This window comes from Hipposideros armiger, unplaced genomic scaffold, assembly GCF_001890085.2.
Source record: "Hipposideros armiger isolate ML-2016 unplaced genomic scaffold, ASM189008v1 scaffold_164, whole genome shotgun sequence".
NCBI classification, from domain to species: domain Eukaryota; kingdom Metazoa; phylum Chordata; class Mammalia; order Chiroptera; family Hipposideridae; genus Hipposideros; species Hipposideros armiger.
Genome location: NW_017731514.1, coordinates 890,414 through 908,616, shown reverse-complemented (window position 1 = coordinate 908,616; position 18,203 = coordinate 890,414). Strand labels below are relative to the sequence as shown.

Here is an 18,203-nt window from a genome sequence, read left to right as displayed (position 1 = left end):
ATTACTGGGACATGAGCAACTTGAGATCAGACTTTTGTCAGTTTTGTTTACTGCTGTAGAATACTCCTTGGAATATAGTATATTTCTTGACTAAATGCATTTATTAACGTGTATATTACTGCATAACTGGGTATTTCAATAAGAAAAATAATTTTGTTAAACTTTAAATAGTTGTTGATATATGTCTAATATTTATACTTCCTATAATAGCCTTTATTTTATTTTAGGGGGATGCTCAGAATTTCATTTTGATGATAATCGTGTGAGTCGTTCTGCTTACATAGCAGAGTTGGAAAAGATAGGTATAATAGTCAAAGCACAAAACTGTCTAGTTTTTCAGGTAAGTAGCTGTAATAGTTTATTTGATTTGTGATTTTGAAAATACCTCACTATATTTTATATGTTGGTGTGCTTTACTGTTTTTAAAGGGAACTGTAGAGTTGATTTCAATGAAAAAACCCAAAGAAAGAACCCAGTTTTTTGAAGAAATCAGTACCTCGGGAGAGCTTATAGGAGAATATGAGGAAAAGAAAAGAAAGTTACAGAAAGCTGAAGAAGATGCACAGTTTAATTTTAATAAGAAAAAAAATGTAGCTGCAGAGCGCAAACATGCAAAATTAGAGAAAGAAGAGGTAAGGTGTCACGAAGATGTAACCAGTCAAGTGTTGGATACCAAAACCGCCAGAATGGCTAGGTACTGGTGTGGGGTTACTAATAAGATTCTTTTAATAATATAAGACAAAGCCCAATAGTCATTAAAGATGAACTTTTTGATATGCTTTTCACTGTTTGGGTCCCCCCGCCCCCAAATAGACAGGACAACTTGAACTACCAAAGTGATTTTACCAACTGAAAATAAGCCTGAGGAGTTTATACATTGTATGGCAGAGGCTCTCAAACTGTTGGATCTTGTCCTCTTACACTCAAAAACATGATTGGGGACCCCAAAAAGTTTCTGTTCATGTGGGTTATATCTATCAATATTTATTGTATTTGAAATTAAAACTGAGAAATTTTTAAAATATATTTTAATGATCAATGTAAAAATAAACTCATTACATGTTAACATAAATAACATATTTTTATGAAACTAGTTTTTCTAAAACTAAATAATTAGAAGAGTATCATTGTTTTACATTTTTTGTAATCTCCTTAGTATCTAGCTTATTAAAAGACAGATGAATTCTCATATCTGCTTCTGCATTCAATCTTATTGGAATGCAGCTTTATTCACCAGTGGCTTTTGCACCATCAGTGCAGATGATCAACACAATGAAAAAGGCAAATAAAGTCTTAGTATTATTATGAAAATAGTTTTCACCTCAGGGGCTCCCGAACAGGGTGTTGGGGATTCTGAAGAGGCCACGGCCACACTTTGCAAATGCTGTTCTGTGGCATCTCCTTGTACCCTTCACAGTGCCTACTTAGTGCCTTGTGTATGGTTGATAATTATTTGTTTAGTGTGATTTTTTTTATAATGCAAGTCAGATTCTGTCTTTCTCTGGCATAAAACCTCTTTCCACAGCACTGAGAATCAAATCTCCCTAGCCAGCCTTCTGATTTGGCCCCTGTTCACCTCCTAAGCCTTAACTTCCTCTACTCTCCTACCACATTGACCTTGATTGTTTATTGAACATCTCACACTCCATTTTAGCCTGGAGCTTTTGCTATTTCCTCTGCCTAGGTAGCTGTATGCCTGATTTTTGCATGCCCAATATTCTCTCATCAAGTTTTCATTAAAAAGCCATTTTCTCAGGCAGGCATTTGCTGTCCATGCCCCCAATCTAAATTAGCACCCCCTTTCTGGTACTATCACATTGCCCTTTTTTGTTTCTTTAATAGCATATGATGTTATCTTATTATTTGTTTGCTTGTTTACCCTCTGACTTCCCTTCAACCCCTCTCCCCTCCCTCCATTAGAATAACTAGATATTTATAAGCTTACCAGAGCAGGGACTGCGTCTATCTTGTTTTTCACTATATTCCCAGCACAAATAACAGGGCCCAGCACATAGTAAGCAATCAAAAAATATTTAAAGAAATAAATGAAAGATAAATGTGTTCCTTAGTAGTGATGTTTTTCATTGCTTCATATTTTGACGTGTGTGTATATGTCCTTGGTTCTGTCAGTGGAAAGGGGTGGCGTTGGTGAAAGACTGTAGCACCCATGAAATGCTGCAGCAGCTCACAGGAATGTAGAACTGCAGAACTTGAAACATTATAAGGACAGTTAGAATAGTCCAACTTCCTCATTTTTTACAACATCCTGGCAGATGGCTGTTTACCTGTTATGTGGAATACTTCATTGATTAGGAGCTTTTCTCTCAAGGCAACCCATTCTTTTATTCCTTCACTAATAGTACAAATGCTAAGGAAATTCTTCCATTTCACATATAATGTAGAATTTTAATAGTCCCATTATTTCTTTTAGTAGAAAAATTACATCCTATAGCATGAATTTTACCTGGAATAATTGAATTTAAAGTTGCTAGCAACCTTACAAGTCATATAATTTCCTTCAGTTTACAAATGAGGAAGGTGATGTAAGAAATGTTAATGGACTTGCCACACTCTGAGGTCAAGACAGAAATGGGACAAGCACCCCGGTTAGCGGGTACCTCTTTATTGTTCTTACCATCATACCACTGAGTGCATGACTATAAAATCATTTACCGGTTTACTGGCTTATTGTAAAAGTGTACCCAAAAACTTTCTCTACATAATGCTACTTTTGGCACAAATACTGTTTCTTAATGACCGAAATAAAAACCCATACAGGTCATTGGTTGGCACTATAGCTGAGTTTATGAAAGGTCGACTAAAATACGCTTCCTTTGAACTCTTGTTGAATTGTACTGTTTTATAGGCAGAGCGCTACCAGAGTCTCCTTGAAGAACTGAAACTAAACAAGATAGAACTGCAGCTTTTCCAACTATATCATAATGGGAAAAAAATTCAGGTTCTGAACACTGAGTTAGAGCGTATGAATGAGGACTTGAGTGTCACAAGAGAGTCTCTTTCTCGTCATGAACACATAGTGAAAGCCAAGAAAAAGGAACATGGAATGCTAACTAGACAACTACAACAAACAGAAAAAGAATTAAAGTGAGTTTTAAAAAGTAGTTATTAACAGTTGGATTTTATGTAGACCAAGTGACATTTTGAAAGTTGATTTTTTTAAATAAACTTTTTACTTTGGAATACTTTCTGATATACAGAAAAATTTAACGATGGTATAGAGAGTTCACGTATTCTCTACACTCAGTTTCTCTTACTTAAACATCATACATTATTAACCAGATACATTTGTCAAAATTAACCATTGTGCATATATTACTGTTAACTGAAGTCCATACTTTATTAATATTCTCTCTTTACCTATTGTTCTTTTTCTGATCCAGAATACCATATGACATGTAGTCATCACGTCTCCTTAAGCTCCTCTTGGCTGTGACAGCTTCTCAGACTTTCCTTGTTTTTGATAACCTTGACAGTTTTGAGGGGTATTGGTCAGGTTTTTTTTGTAGAAAAACCCCTCCATTGGGGTTTGTCTGATAGTTTTCTCATAATTAGACAGAGACAGGGTTTGGGGGAGGAAGACCACAGCAGTAAAATGCCATTCTCATCACATTATATCAGGGATGGCAACATATCATAGATGTTAAATGACATATCATCTATCTAATATATCATAATATCAACCTGGCATCACTGTTGATGTTGACCTTTTCTTGCTTATCTATAACCTCCCACTCCAACTGAGGAACCTGGCTTCCACAACCTGCCATTCATTTTCTTAGTTGTTTAATTCCAGTAATTATGTATGGCAGTATCAGAGCTGTTAACCCATACCCTCATGGGAAGCAGCTTTATTCAACTAGAGTATGAGGCTTATGCACAGTGCCTTTTGCTTTTAGTACTATAGACTTCACACCTTTCTAAAGTTACGTAGGTTAGCACCTTTCCTCCCCACTCCCTCCAGTAAGGCTGTTTCATACATGTAGTCCAGTTAGATTCTTTGTCACATTCCATATTCTATCTAGGGTCTCTTGGCCTCCTAAGGAATTTTTTTAATTTGCATACACTAAGGTACACTGTTGGTGCTGTAAAGTTCTGTAGGTTTTGACAGCTGCATGGTGTCATGTGTCAACCGTTACAGCATACAAGTACAGAGTATTTTACGACTCTTAAAAACTTCCCCTGTGCTTCACCTCTGCGATCTTCCTCCAGCCTCTGGCAGCCACTGACCTGCTTCTCGTCTCTGAAAGACAGTTTTTAGAATTTATTTTTAAATGTATGATTTGATCAAAAGAACTTCTTCCCCTTCCTTATATGTTACAAAATTTAATTTCCTTGAAAGAAAACTTTATTTTTCTTTTTAGATCTCTTGAAGCACTTTTAAATCAGAAGAGGCCTCAATACATTAAAGCCAAAGAAAACACTTCTCACCATCTCAAGAAATTAGATGTGGCTAAGAAATCAATAAAAGACAGTGAAAAACAGTGTTCTAAACAGGAAGATGACATAAAAGCCCTAGAGAAAGAGCTGGCTGATTTAGATGGTGCATGGAAAAGCTTTGAGAAGCAGATTGAGAAGGAAGTCTCTCGTGAAGTGCGAGACGTTGAATTAGAAGCCAGTCAGGTGAAAAAGCCAACACTGGGAAACCATTTGTTTCTTGTTTCAGCTTCTTTCATTAGAAAAAATTTGAAGGATGACCTCTCTCTGATGTTTTTAAGAGGTCATTCTCAGAATCTAAATTACAGGGATTTAAATTTTTCAGCCTGCATACAGAATCTAATCTTTGGGCTACTTTTTTTTTTTTGGTAGATTAAATGGCATTATACCATTAAAGTCATAGAAAATACTTCCAAGAAGGTTACATGGTATCATTTTGTAATAAAAATTAGGTAATTCTTATTTTTTTAAGGTAATCATTTTTTCTCATGAATATTATAAAAACTTAAGTGGCAGAAAAAATATGGCTTTGAAGAGACATCACTTAATTGACAGGAGGGAAATTAATTAGTTAAGGTGATTTAAAAAGTGATGAACTGGGAGGTGACCAGTTAGCTCAGTTGGCTAGAGTGTGGTGCTGATAACACCAAGGTTGCCGGTTTGATCCCCACATGGGCCACTGTGAGCTGCGCCCTCCTTAAAGAAGAGTCAACTATGCCATTGTAGCATGAAAGCAATGTGTAACCAATGACCATGGCTGTTCCCCAGTAAAATTTTTAAAAATGATGAATTAATATCCAATTTAGTATATAAGATTTAATTATAACAAATTGATAGTAGATATCCAAAAATTCATAATTCAGTTTTCAAAAATTCAACTAAATTTTATCATTTACCTCTTTCATTAACTTTATAATAAACTTACATTACACTAAATATACTAAAATAATTATGACTCTATAAATAGAAAAAAGTACATAATTTTCTCTGAGCTCCTTTTAATCCCCTTTCTTTTTTAAGAATTCCTTATCGAGACCTTATATTCATTTTATGTTCACATTATCTTACCTGAAAAGATGGCCAATTCTGATCTAATTTATGTAAAATGTGCTTTTGATAAGATTAATTATGTCAGTAAAGGATATCATATAAAGAATTTCCTCTCATGCTTCTTTGCATTACCAATGTCTAAATCTCTTTATACAGCTCAATAGATATAAAGAACTTAAGGAACAAGTAAGAAGGAAAGTGGCTATAATGACCCAACAAGTGGAAAAACTGCAGTGGGAACAGAAGACTGATAAAGACAGATTGGCGTTAGAAAAGAGGAAGCTTGGAGAAGTTCAGGTACCTTGGCTTGTGCAGTAATGATGTAGAATTATTTTCGATGAAATTTTATTACCCTTTTTTGTTAGCTTTTCAATACATAAGTGGATTTACATCAGACATAGGCAACTAATTAAAAAATTCTGGATTACCTGTTATGCTGTTTAGTATCATGTAGGTGCTCTTTCATGCTGTAAGGTATCGTCGGTGCCTCATTCATGTCGTCAGTAAGCATTTTCCGCACATCTGTATAGTGATAGGCATGGGCAGGTGATACAGTCTCTGTTCTTACATGTATCTTAGTCCAGTGAGGTTAGGAGGAGGATAGCGAAAGGGAAAAACAAGTATCAGAGGTGAATGCAGAATTACTTGGAAACGTGAAGGACACGGCCCAGAAGCAGCTTAATACCCTACATGGGGAGTGACCATCAGGATAGCAATTATAGTGGTCTGCCTTAGAGTAAGACAGACCTGGCGCCTGTGGGCCTTGCTCTGTTACTGACCTTTGTAATCTTGGTAAATAGCGAAATTATTTAACTTCTCTGGGCTTTGCTTTCTTCCTCTCTGCCCTGAGGATAGGTGTGTCTACCGCATCGTGAGGGTCCATTGAATAAGATGAAAGTGGGCGTGCTAATGCACCAAGCCTCTGCTCTTTTCCTCTTATGCCTCTTGACCTGCTTTTCTAAAGGCTGATAATTGGGCTGGAAAATGATTATTATGGCAATTCAACAGTAACAAGTCACCATACATTATGAAGTCTGTGGGCCGTCCTGAAAATGTGACCACCATGTCTAATCAAAATTGTAATGAGGAAATGGTTCTGAATTGTATATACATTTGATTTATAAATGAATATGTGTAATTTAGAGGAAAAAACGTTTATTGATTCCTTTGCTAGGCCCTTCACATTCATTAGCTCCTTTATGTCTCAACAATGCTGTACAGGAAGGTATTTGCTCTAGGATACAGATGAAGAAACTGAGGGTTGGGATTTCATAATGAAATATGTCTCTAAAAATAGGTCTGAAGTTTTCCAGGAATAACAACAATAATATCATTATAATGTAGTGTTTAATTGTACATACTGTGTTTATTAGCACTGCTGTAAACCCAACTTATTTGTAAACCTCAACATTATGTGGTAGATATTAATATCACTATATTCTCATCCTGGTTTTTTTCTCTTTTCCTACATTTTCTGCTTTGGTGATCTGTATTCTCATAGCTTTTTATACCATCTGCCGATGACTCCCCTATTTGTATAATATTTCTAGCTCACAACCTCATACATCCAGCTGCTTCCTCATTGCTTTCTCCATTCCGAAAAGCCATCTCAGACTTAAGTCCCAAACTAAACTTCTGACCTTCACACCCAAATGCACACCACACAGAGCCTGTCCCATTTCAGGTGATGACAGTTCAGTCTTTTTTTTTTTTTTTTAGACCCCTCCCCTACAGTTCAGTCTTATTGGTTGCTCAGGCCAAAAACCTTGGAGTCCATCTTTGACTTTTAGGAAATTCTGTTGGCTCCACTTTCAGAGTATACCAAAAGTCTGATCACTCCTCTCTACTTTCACTGCTGTTACCCTGGTCCAAGTCACCATGCTTTTGTTTGTTTGTTTAGATCAATGTAGCTGCCTGCTATTTTGTCTGCTTCCACTCGTCTCCACAGTAGTCTCAGCATAGCAGCTAAAGTGATGCTTTTAATATATAAATCAGATCATGAAACTTCCTCTTTTGGAAGTCCTCTAGTGACTCCCTGTTGCACATAAAGTTTAAGTCTAAATCCTTGAGTGCCCTACGTGGACCTGCCTGATCTGTTCGCCCCTCCCACCCTAATTTACCTCTCAAACCTCCTCTTTTTCTATTCTCCCTCTTGTGCTCTGTGATCTACCAGGACTGGCCTCCGGAACCTATCAACGTGTTTCTGCCTTAGGGCCTTTGCACTGGCTGTTCCACAGCCTGGAACATGCATCCCCACATTTCTTTATTTTGAACTCCCTGGCTTCCTGCACGTCTCTGCTGAGGTGTTGCCTTCTCTGTGAGGCCTGCCCTGGTTAGAGTTGCGGTCCCCGCCGCCTTTCTGCTCTCCTTCCCTGGCTCTGTTTTCCCACAGCGTTTGTCTCCTAACACGCTATTTAATTTACGTAGTGGATTTGTCTGCCTTCCCCGTCTAGAATGTAAACTCCACAAGAGCCAAGATAGTCACCTGTTTGTTCATGGATACACTCCAAATGCCTAGAATAGGCCCTTATTGAGGGCAGATAATAAATATTTGTTGAATTAATGAATTTTGCAGATGAAGGAATCAAGGCACAAGATGGTTAACTTGAGTAGACTAGTAGGTGAAAAGGGATTCGATTCTTAACACTTTGTCTCCATGAATCTTCTTAACCCCTACACTGTACTGCCTTTCATTGTAGCCTCTGATTGGCAGATGAAGATACGAATAAATATCAGAGGTGTAGCAGATGATAATCATATGAGCAGAAGAGAGGACATTTTGTGGAGGAGAAAAACAAACATAGTAACATAGTAGTTAATTTTAAAACACTTGTATAATTGATATTGCATTATAAATCATACACTGGTTTTTTTCTGCAAATACTTGCTGCACACTTCTGCCTTTGTGCATGCTAATTTTTGGAAAACTTATCTTTACATGTTAAAGTCTATGGTTACCCACACCATAGAAAGCCTTTACTAGCCAGCCATTTTCTCCACACCACCAAAAATCCCTGAAAATAATTTCTTCCTCATCTAGTCACCCATTATTCTTAATCTGTATCTAAGGGCTTTTATCAGACTGAAGGAAAGTACAGTTAATTGCTACAACTCTCTTAGACTGGAAGCTTCTTAAAGGCCAGATTCCTGATAGTGTCCCTTGCACATCTACCTTGTACCTTGTAGATGGCAGTAGTGTTGGTGGAATTGCTGTTGTCTTTGGAATACTCCACAGAGGAAGGAGTAACATATCCAGTGGAGAGAGATGAGGGAATCTGTGCCCAAACTGTTTCCCATAGGACAGTGACTCCCTGCCTGGAGAGGAGGGGCTGGAACTTCCCACAGATGCCAGGGTCACTAGGTGCAAGGCACTGGTTGGTTTTCCCAGACAACTGGCATGATCAGCTGGCATTGCAAATCCAGGATGCCTGGTACCAAGGCAGTCTGATTCTCTGCCCCCGCAATGTGTCCAGCAGAACGCCCAGGCCCTGACACACCTCCCTGAGGGATGATGGCCCTGGCCTTCTGCATTTTCTAGAGCCTATTCTTAAACCTAAGCCACGTCTCAAGTGTATTCTGAGCCTTTCCATAGCAGGCGGTGATTCCTCAGAGAGTCACCTGACACGTGAAGGAATGACCACACAGGAGCCTGTTGTGGCATGGCACAAGCCCTGGGCATGGCCAGAGTAAGGCAGAGGCAGGTGTTTCCAGCTGACTAAACTTTGTATTCCTCCTTAACTAATCTGGTTTTTTCCTCTCTGAATGGAATTCTTAAGTGAGATATTAATATTTCAGTATGGGGACTCTTAATTTCAAAATGTGTGAATTCCTAGAGAAAATGAACCATGTCCTGCTCATTTTTATAACTCTGGCACCTACCACAGATGTTTGTTCAGTGAATTTGTGTGATATATGAGTAAAATGAAATAATTATCTTAATGGAATATGTTTGTTCCTTTCCACTTGAAAACTTTGGTATTTCCTCTCTTTCCTGGTGTTGTATACTGAAAAAGAATTGCGGTTTTTTTTACTTCTGTACATTCCTGGTTTTAGATTACTTAGTAATGGAGTGAGACATACTAATCTTGCCGTAGTGCACAGGATGAATTAGACAGGGGAAAGGTTAAAGATATGAAACAAATTGGAATCTACCTCTGTACTTGGATTTGGTGATAATGTGAATGGAGCAAGACTTTGGTGAAGCCCTCCTTCCACAAGCCTATCGTTGCCTCACCCGTTCCTATACTATTGTAACACTGAGCCACTCGGCTGCAGTTACTTACTTAGTTGTCTCTCCCACCAGACCTTCGTCCTGGAGAGCAGGGACTCTAGCCTCCTCTTTATTCTATCTCTAGTTCCTAGCATATGGTAGCCAGCGAATACATATTTACTGAATGAATTGGTTTGAGGGACAGATAAGAACTGTATATAGATATTTGAAAATAATCCCCTTGGAGTTTAAAGTTACCAGAGTATACTTCCTGGAAATCAGATATCTAGTAAATGGTGGAGCCAGGATTTGAACCCTGATTCTTTTTTTTTTTTTTTCTTTAGCTGAGCCATCCTGCCACCTGTTGGCAGCTCAGCTGCAGCTCAGCTCCGGCCGGGACTCAAACAGCTGTTGCTTAGAGCTCGCACTCTTGAGCAAGCTCTTAACCAACTGAGCCACTTTGCCGGCCCTTGAACCCTGATTCTTATAATCTCAAAGCTCTATATCATTCTCCCTTTTCAAAATTAAAATTTGCTCTTATGAGTATTTTCCTATGGTTATAACTGATAAATTTCAAATTTAGAACAACTAAGGATATTACAGTAAGCTCTAAGCGTATAGTGAAAAAGAATTGTATTTGTTGGAGTTGCTGTAATTGATTTTAGGTTTCATTTCCTATTTTAGGGAAATCTAAAACAAATAAAAGAACAAATAGAAGATTATAAAAAACGAATAGAGAAGTTGGAGGAGTATATAAAAACATGCATGTAAGAAAAATTTTTTGCAGCTTTCTTATTTTCAAGTGTCTGGTATATCTGTCATATTCATCCAATAAATACTTTCATTGTATCAATGTTTTCACTCCTCCATTGTTTTCATTTCATTGTAGATAATTAAAAATTATACTTAACCACATAAATAAAATATTTAAGTTTTAAAAATATAAATATTTAACAGTGGTGAAACTTAAAACTCTCTTGGTATTGATATCTTATAATGAAAGTTATGTCATGAAAGCTAGTACAACCTAAGTATTCTACCACTAAGAATTTTTAAAATTGGCATTTACTTATTATTATGCTCATGATGATTGCTCTAATTCTAGTGATTTTTCAGTGGCCAGAAATATATATCTTTTGAATCAAAGAATGATCAAAATCTCTTTGGCCCAAGTTTGATGCTTAGTTTATTCAATTGCATTTTTCGTCATTTAAAATTGATAGAGCACTGGTCCATTCCCCTGCAGTGCCAGACCTGAGTACATTTTATCTTGTGACTCCTAAATTTTGGTGTTTCTTTTTGCTATATAATTTATTATTGTTATTATGTAGGGATTGCTTGAAAGAGAAAAAACAGCAAGAGGAAACCCTGGTGGATGAAATTGAAAAAACAAAATCAAGAATTTCTGAAATTAATGAAGAGATGAATCTTATTAGAGGTGAACTGCAGAATGCTGGAATCGATAACCACGAGGGAAAACGCCAGCAGAAGAGAGCAGAAGTTCTGGAACGCCTTAAAAGACTTCACCCAGATTCCGTGGTAATGAAAATGAATAATTAATTTATACAAAAAGGCTAAGCTTTTTTTTAAATTTGGGGTTAGAAATATTATTTGGAAGCAAAATTATTTTAGGAAGTTTTAAGTCTTGTGTTTGATAATTTATTTATATTTAAAATATAATAGTAAATAATTGGGCTAAAATGTAAATAACTTCCAGTAGTATCTATAGATAAATGATTATTGGGGAAAAATGTTGACATGAACACATTACCCAGAAAGTCCAAGTTATGGCTGGTATCCCCAAAGGCCATGGATACCATGAAGTAGTCTGCTCCCTCTCCCCCAAACACATAGCCTCAAACCTCATATTCTTCATGGTTTCAAATTTTTTTAATTATATTTTAAATATATATCATTAGTATATTTTTGTAACAATGAATTTTTATTCTCTAAATCTGACCATACATACGCTTTATTTGAATATTGCTAGTGTATTTCATTATACCAATTACAGCAATACGTAACCTGTCGCTGAGGGTGTCAACTTCACAAAATTATTTCCTTTGGTATTGAGGTCCAGCATCTCACTTCCCTGTCACCAACACCAGTGTACACTCTGCAGTCCTTACAGTATGATGGACTGTTTTCAGCATTTGACTCTGAACCACTTGCATGGCTTTGAGACACCTGTCTGTTGGCTTCTGCGGTACCACACTCTCCTGATTTGCCTCCTATCTCCCTGGCCACCCCATCTTCTTTACAGCATCCTTTTTCACTTTCTGACTCTTAAATGTTGTTCTTGACTTTCAGATAATGATGGAGGAGAAAGGCTGGGTCACAAAATCCTTCCCCTAGTGCCAAACAAAAACTGGTTTTAAAAAAAGCAACTACTAGGTCAGCAACCAAATAAGGAAAAGGGCTCATACATGTAATGCCATAAACTTCAGAAAGCAGTAATAGTCCAAGATTTTAAAAAGATTGAAATATAGCATTGCTTATTTTTAACTCTGCAGAAGGCAAACTAATAATTCCTGAGAAATCTCACCTAGTATCCCTTAATATATATAGCAAGAAGCAAACTCACCTGTATTTGTTTCCTTTGATTAAAAAACTGTGTCAGAAAACGTGAACCTTTGATGTTCTTAGATGGAAGTGAAGGCTCTAGACTTCTCATTAAATTGAGAGGCCATTTCAAAGCCCTTCCCCCAAAATGAGACTTGTCCTCTGCCCGAAGGTAGAGGAAACTTAGTATGGAATATTAATTAAAACGCAAAGAAAAGAGCAAAAGTCAGGTATTCACATAAAACATATGCACAGCCCTAGCTCAGTTCTCACTTGCCCCTGCCCTCCAACACTTATGTGATGGGAAATAGATCAGAAAATACTTAGGAGATAAAACAGAGAAAATACTTAATCCATCAGCTGGTGCCCAGAGATGACCATCTCAGTTCTAAGTGAGGCAATCAAAAAAATTATCCATCACAGCAAATAAAAAGTGAATAGAGCTGCCCACAGAAAACATAAGAAACGTAAAAATAATCAATATGGCAGCTATAGGTACATATAATAATTAAGAGAAAAAATGATTTTAAAAGCATTTATTACAGAAATCAAAGAGCTGAGTCTGGAAGAAGGTGACAGAACAAAATCCCTGTGTTTTGTGCTATGGACAATTTAATAAGAGCTGGAATTCATAAAACTAGATTCAAATATGAGCTAAAGCAGAATAAAATACAAAGTAAACTGTACAGCTAAAAAAGCAAGAATGAACATTATTACTGAAGTAATAAATTGCAAGTAGCAAGGAATGGATTGCACGTTCAAAGTACTTACACATTCAGATGAAAATCAAAGTGCTGACCTAGAAGTAAGTAAGGCTCGACTTACAGTCCCCCGTTTTTCCACAGGGGAGCCGTGCCAAGATGGCCAGTGGGTGTCTGAATCTGCAGATAGGCCAAACCCTTATGCATATAGAGGGGATTTATATATATATATATTTTTTCGGTTAATGTCTTCCACCCACAAACTTAATGCCTTTTTCCATCTTAACTAATCACACACTGGCTGGAACTTCTGTAGTTTGAAGTGTGACAGCAAAAGTAGCATGAATTTTTTTTCCTTCACAATTTCACAGATAGAAGATTCATTCTTACTGTAGATCTGAGCAACCTCAGCATGTTATTTTTTTTTCTTTACTTATTAAGTCTTTATTATCTTATTACCTTTTCACTTAAAGGAAGCACTCTACGGCTTCTCTTTGGCGTATCAGAACCACCAGCATCATTACTCTTGTGCTGTGGAGCCATTATGAAGGAAAATAAAGGTGACTGAACATAAATAAGCACTGTGATCCCACCAGTCGCTCTGATAACGGAGGCAGCTACTAAGTGACTTTTGGGCGGGCCTGGTACATAGTGCGGGTACACTGGGCAAAGGGGTGATTCTCGTCCCTGATGGGACGGCATGAGAGTCCATCACACTAAGAACAGTGAGCAATTTAAAACCTATAAATTGTTTATTGACTTGTTTATTTCTGGAAATTTCCATTTAATATTTTCAGACTGTGGTTGACTGCAGTAACTGAAACCACGGAAAGCAACACTGCAGATAAGGGGGGATGACTGTAATCACAGGGGAACGGAGAGGAAAAAGCAAGGAGCAGGGCAGTAGACCTTAAAGACCATCATGAGCTATTGGGAAGACAGTGGCATTCCTGAAGTGGAAACTAGCAAATGAAGAAAGAGCCTAAGATATGACATTGACTCTTCAGCTAGTCTAAGGAGCATTGTTACAGGACTTGACATGCTGACATTTTTAAGTAAACTTGCTGAATTTCGGTCTAATTCATTCTTGACCACCCTCCAGATCTCAAATAACACTTCTTCGTGGGAAGCCTGCCCTGACTTCTCAGGTCACCCATGTCCCTGTTACATACTCTGAGCGCGCTCTGTGCTTGATCACGGTGTCTGGTAGAATTCTATTCTGTACATGCGTGTAATTACTGATTCTTCATATCTGTCTTCCCTACTAGATGGAAAGCTCTGTGAGGTCAGGGAGTACCTGTTTTGTTCAGTAATTTTTCCCCAGAGCCTGGCTCAGTACCTGCGTGTGATAGTGATGGAAGAGCCTCATAAATTCTTATTTAGTAAACAGGGAATGGATAAATACTGTTTAATTACTGTAGCTTTGTAAAATATTTTAATACCGTGGTAAGCTACCCCTCCTTATTACTCTTTTCTTAAATGAAGAGTGACACACCTAAATGGATATTTCATGATGAAACTTATGTCCATTTGAATAAGACTGTTCAATTCTGATGTTTATAATTTTATAAAATTAGTTTGGTCTGTGTTGCTTTGTCACATTAGAAAACAATGAATTACATGTTCCTCACTAATGTCTTGGTTTTTCTCTCTGTTTTGAAACCTGCTAAGTTTGGAAGATTGCTTGACCTGTGTCATCCGATTCATAAGAAATACCAGCTGGCTGTTACGAAGCTTTTCGGCCGGTACATGGTTGCCATTGTTGTAACCACTGAAAACGTAGCAAGAGACTGTATTCGATTTCTGAAGGAGGAAAGAGCTGAGCCTGAGACATTTCTTGCTCTAGATTTCCTTGATGTAAGAAATGTACAAAGTTTAGTATTTAGTAGTGAAAAAATTCTTGCCTTTTATGGTAGTGATTGAAAAATGTCATAGCTTGGATGCCAGTCTGCCAGTCACTCAATGACAGGTGTTAATGTATCATCAGGTAAAGAATAATATCAGGTGGGCACTGTCTTTTTTGACTCGGTATCATTTCTTTCATATCTAGTTTTGCCACAGTTTTACTTTGATGATTCTGAGGACATTGCTCTAGCCTATAGCCAGCAACTTATTTTTTACTCAATAACAAAGTGTGGGAGATGGATAAGACATGTGGTCTTTTGGCGATCTGCCAATGCAGAGTCTGGATTGTAAATATGTACTCCTGTAAATAACATATCAGCTCTTGGTGGAACAGGCTTAGCTTTGAGGTATGTGTGAAGAGGCCTTAAAGTACCCAGAGTCTTTAAGGCCTGGGTACTTTATCATGATTGGCATCCTTCAGTGAGGTTTCTCTTGGCTACTAAAGAAAATGTTCTACTGAACTATAGGCAGCGTGTATAGTGATGAAGTGCACGTGCCCTAGACTGGACTGACCTGAGTGCAGATTCCAGCCCTACTTTTAATTAGTTCTCACTAACTCTTCTTAATTTTGCTGAGTTTCAATTTCTTCATCTGTGAAGTGGAGGAAGTAGTCCTTTCCCTGTTAGACTGTCACAGAGAATCGTTGCATGAAGAGCGCCGAGCACAAGCCTGGCACAGAGGAGGGGCTCAGCAAGCGCAGGCTGGGCACTAATGGTCCAGACTTGCCTTTTGTACTTCCGCACTTTTGTTATACCTTCTGCCCACTGAAAAACCATGTAGCTTAATTCATCTGCCTGTTAAACTCCCGATTTACTTATTTCACCCTGAAGATTTTTCTAAGGCGCACTCATTTTTAAAAAACCTAATACAGAAGGTTATAAAATGTAAAGGAAATATTCTTCCTCTCCTCAATGCCCAACTCCTTAGTTGTAACTACTTTAGATTGCTTCCATACATACACATTTTATATATATATATATATATATATATATATATATATATATATACACTCCCAAGTATATGTGTATGTATACATTTTGGTAGTATATAGGGTTTTGCTTTGTTTTACAAAAGTGAGATCACGCTTACTATTTTTCAGTAATACATTGCAGACACTTTTTGGATTTAATTTTTTTAGACCCAATTTAAGTCATGTCAAAGAAGGTCTGGAGGCTTTCCTAATTATTTAAGTCTAAGATGAGTTTTTGAGTTCAATGTGTGCCACTCCTTGGACACACGTGTGGGTATTATCCCTCCTAGCAGGATGCTTTTGAGAGCATGCAGCCCTTCTCATGCATTGCTTTGTCCCAGCGGGTTAGTGACAGTTGAATCTGGAAATTCTGTCTTCTGGCTTTTGGCGAAGTGTCTTTTAAAAATACTACACTAGCCAATGGTGGGATATAGTTCATCAGGTTCTTGTCAAACTTTTATTGTATATAAGTGCATGCTATTAAGCTCTCACTGTCACACTTATTATGTTTTTTGAGAAAGAATGTACTGAGTATTTGGTTTTTGTTTTAATGTATCTAATATATTAAGTATTTTTTAAACGTTTTAGATCAAGCCAATCAATGAAAGGTTGCGGGAGATTAAAGGCTGTAAGATGATGATTGATGTCATAAAGACTCAGTTTCCTCAGCTGAAGAAAGTGATTCAGTTTGTGTGTGGAAATGGTCTCGTCTGTGAGACTGTGGAGGAAGCAAGGCACATTGCATTCCGTGGACCTGAAAGACAGAAAGTAAGAGACTTAGATTGCACTTTTGGCTCATTTGAAGCAATGTTTATAAGACTAACATTACACACACAGATATTTATTTATGCTTTCATATGACGCTTTTAATAAGGAAAACTAACATAGAACCTAAGATGGCTATGACTAGTAGTTCTTATAATGTTCAGTTGAGTTTTCAAAAAGTTAACTTCTGTAGCATTTCTCAATATCATCAGTTATATTTTAGAAATTAGATTTCTTGTAATAGTACCTTGAAGCAGTTAACTTATTTTTTACTTTATATATCATAAATGCCATTGCCAAATCTCGATATCCCCACGTGTATATAGCATATATAGAACCTGTGCTTCTGAATGGCAGCAAAGCCTCTAGGCGCTGACTTTACCTTCTGGGTTAACACTTCCGTAGCTCAGTGTAGATAAACCTCCTTTTACACAGGGTTTCAACACATTTGAAGTTATAGAAATGACACAACTGAAAGGAGGTCACTCATCTGATTGCTCAAGGAAATATTGGGTTGTCAGAAAAATCATGACGCATTTTTGCAACGAAAAACAGAAAAAATACGTCATGACTTTCCCGACAACCAAATAGTTTTAGTTTTAAGAATAAATATTGTTTTAGTCTTAGTTGAATAGAGTTTGTATTTAGTTAAGCAATGTTTAATTTCTTGGATTGTCGGATGAGAGTTGTTTTTTTTAACTACACTTGTCAGGAAGCATTACAGAGTACCTAAGGGTATAAGCTATGAAATAAGACCAATGATGTTACTTGGTAATTAATTATGTGACTTTAGGCAAGTTTAAACCTCTAATTTTCATTTTTTCATCTAAAATTGGGGACTTAATAGTGCCTATTTCATAGAGTTATAAGGATTAAATTAAGTAATAATGCCAAGTGCTATTATAGTGCCTGGCAAATAACTAAAAAGTGGTAGTGATTTTTTTTTTTAAAGATTTTTATTGGGGAATCGGGGGAAGGGGAATAGCAAGTTGCTGTCGTTTTGTTCTTCAGTCTAGTTGTGGAGGATGTTGCTTCACTGGCCCAAGTTGGCACCATCATCATTGCGCTCTTCCTGGGTGAGGCAGATCAGTCACCGGCTTCTGGACGGCCGCTCACTGCGGCTGCTGGCCATTCACGCTGGCTGTTGGTTACACACAGTAGTCCATGACAACCCACTGCCGCAGGGGCTGCAGCCTATGCCGTCGCTGGCGACTCACAGCAACCCAGCTCCAGGTTGAGCTGTTGTTCAGCATCTTAGCTGTGGAGGGCAGTGTCACTGGCCCTCATATGTGGGATCCGAACCGGGGCCCTCTGGCGTCCCAAGCCAGTTCTTTACCAACACGCCACTCGGCCGGCCCGGTAGTGATTTTTTTATTTACTAGTAATTAAAACATTTTATCTGGGGGCCGGCCGAGTGGCGCAATGGTTAAGAGCTGGCTTGGGATGCCAGAGGGCCCCGGTTCGGATCCCACATATGAGGGCCAGTGACACTGCCCTCCACAGCTAAGATGCTGAACAACAGCTCAACCTGGAGCTGGGTTGCTGTGAGTCGCCGGTGACGGTGGAGGCTGCAGTCCCCTGTGGC

The 18,203-nt window shown here is 37.8% G+C and overlaps 1 protein-coding gene across 2 annotated transcripts in view; it reads left to right on the top strand.

The window, feature by feature from the left end:
• Positions 1-18,203, top strand: part of SMC1B (structural maintenance of chromosomes 1B) — a 61,640-nt gene that overhangs the window by 4,716 nt on the left and 38,721 nt on the right. For both annotated transcript variants that reach the window (XM_019651716.1, XM_019651715.1), the window contains exons 3-11: positions 228-340; positions 429-632; positions 2,867-3,105; positions 4,383-4,641; positions 5,662-5,802; positions 10,400-10,482; positions 11,047-11,254; positions 14,650-14,835; positions 16,442-16,621. In XM_019651716.1, the coding sequence (XP_019507261.1) occupies positions 228-340; positions 429-632; positions 2,867-3,105; positions 4,383-4,641; positions 5,662-5,802; positions 10,400-10,482; positions 11,047-11,254; positions 14,650-14,835; positions 16,442-16,621 (1,613 nt within the window). The remainder of the gene's footprint in view (positions 1-227; positions 341-428; positions 633-2,866; positions 3,106-4,382; positions 4,642-5,661; positions 5,803-10,399; positions 10,483-11,046; positions 11,255-14,649; positions 14,836-16,441; positions 16,622-18,203) is intronic.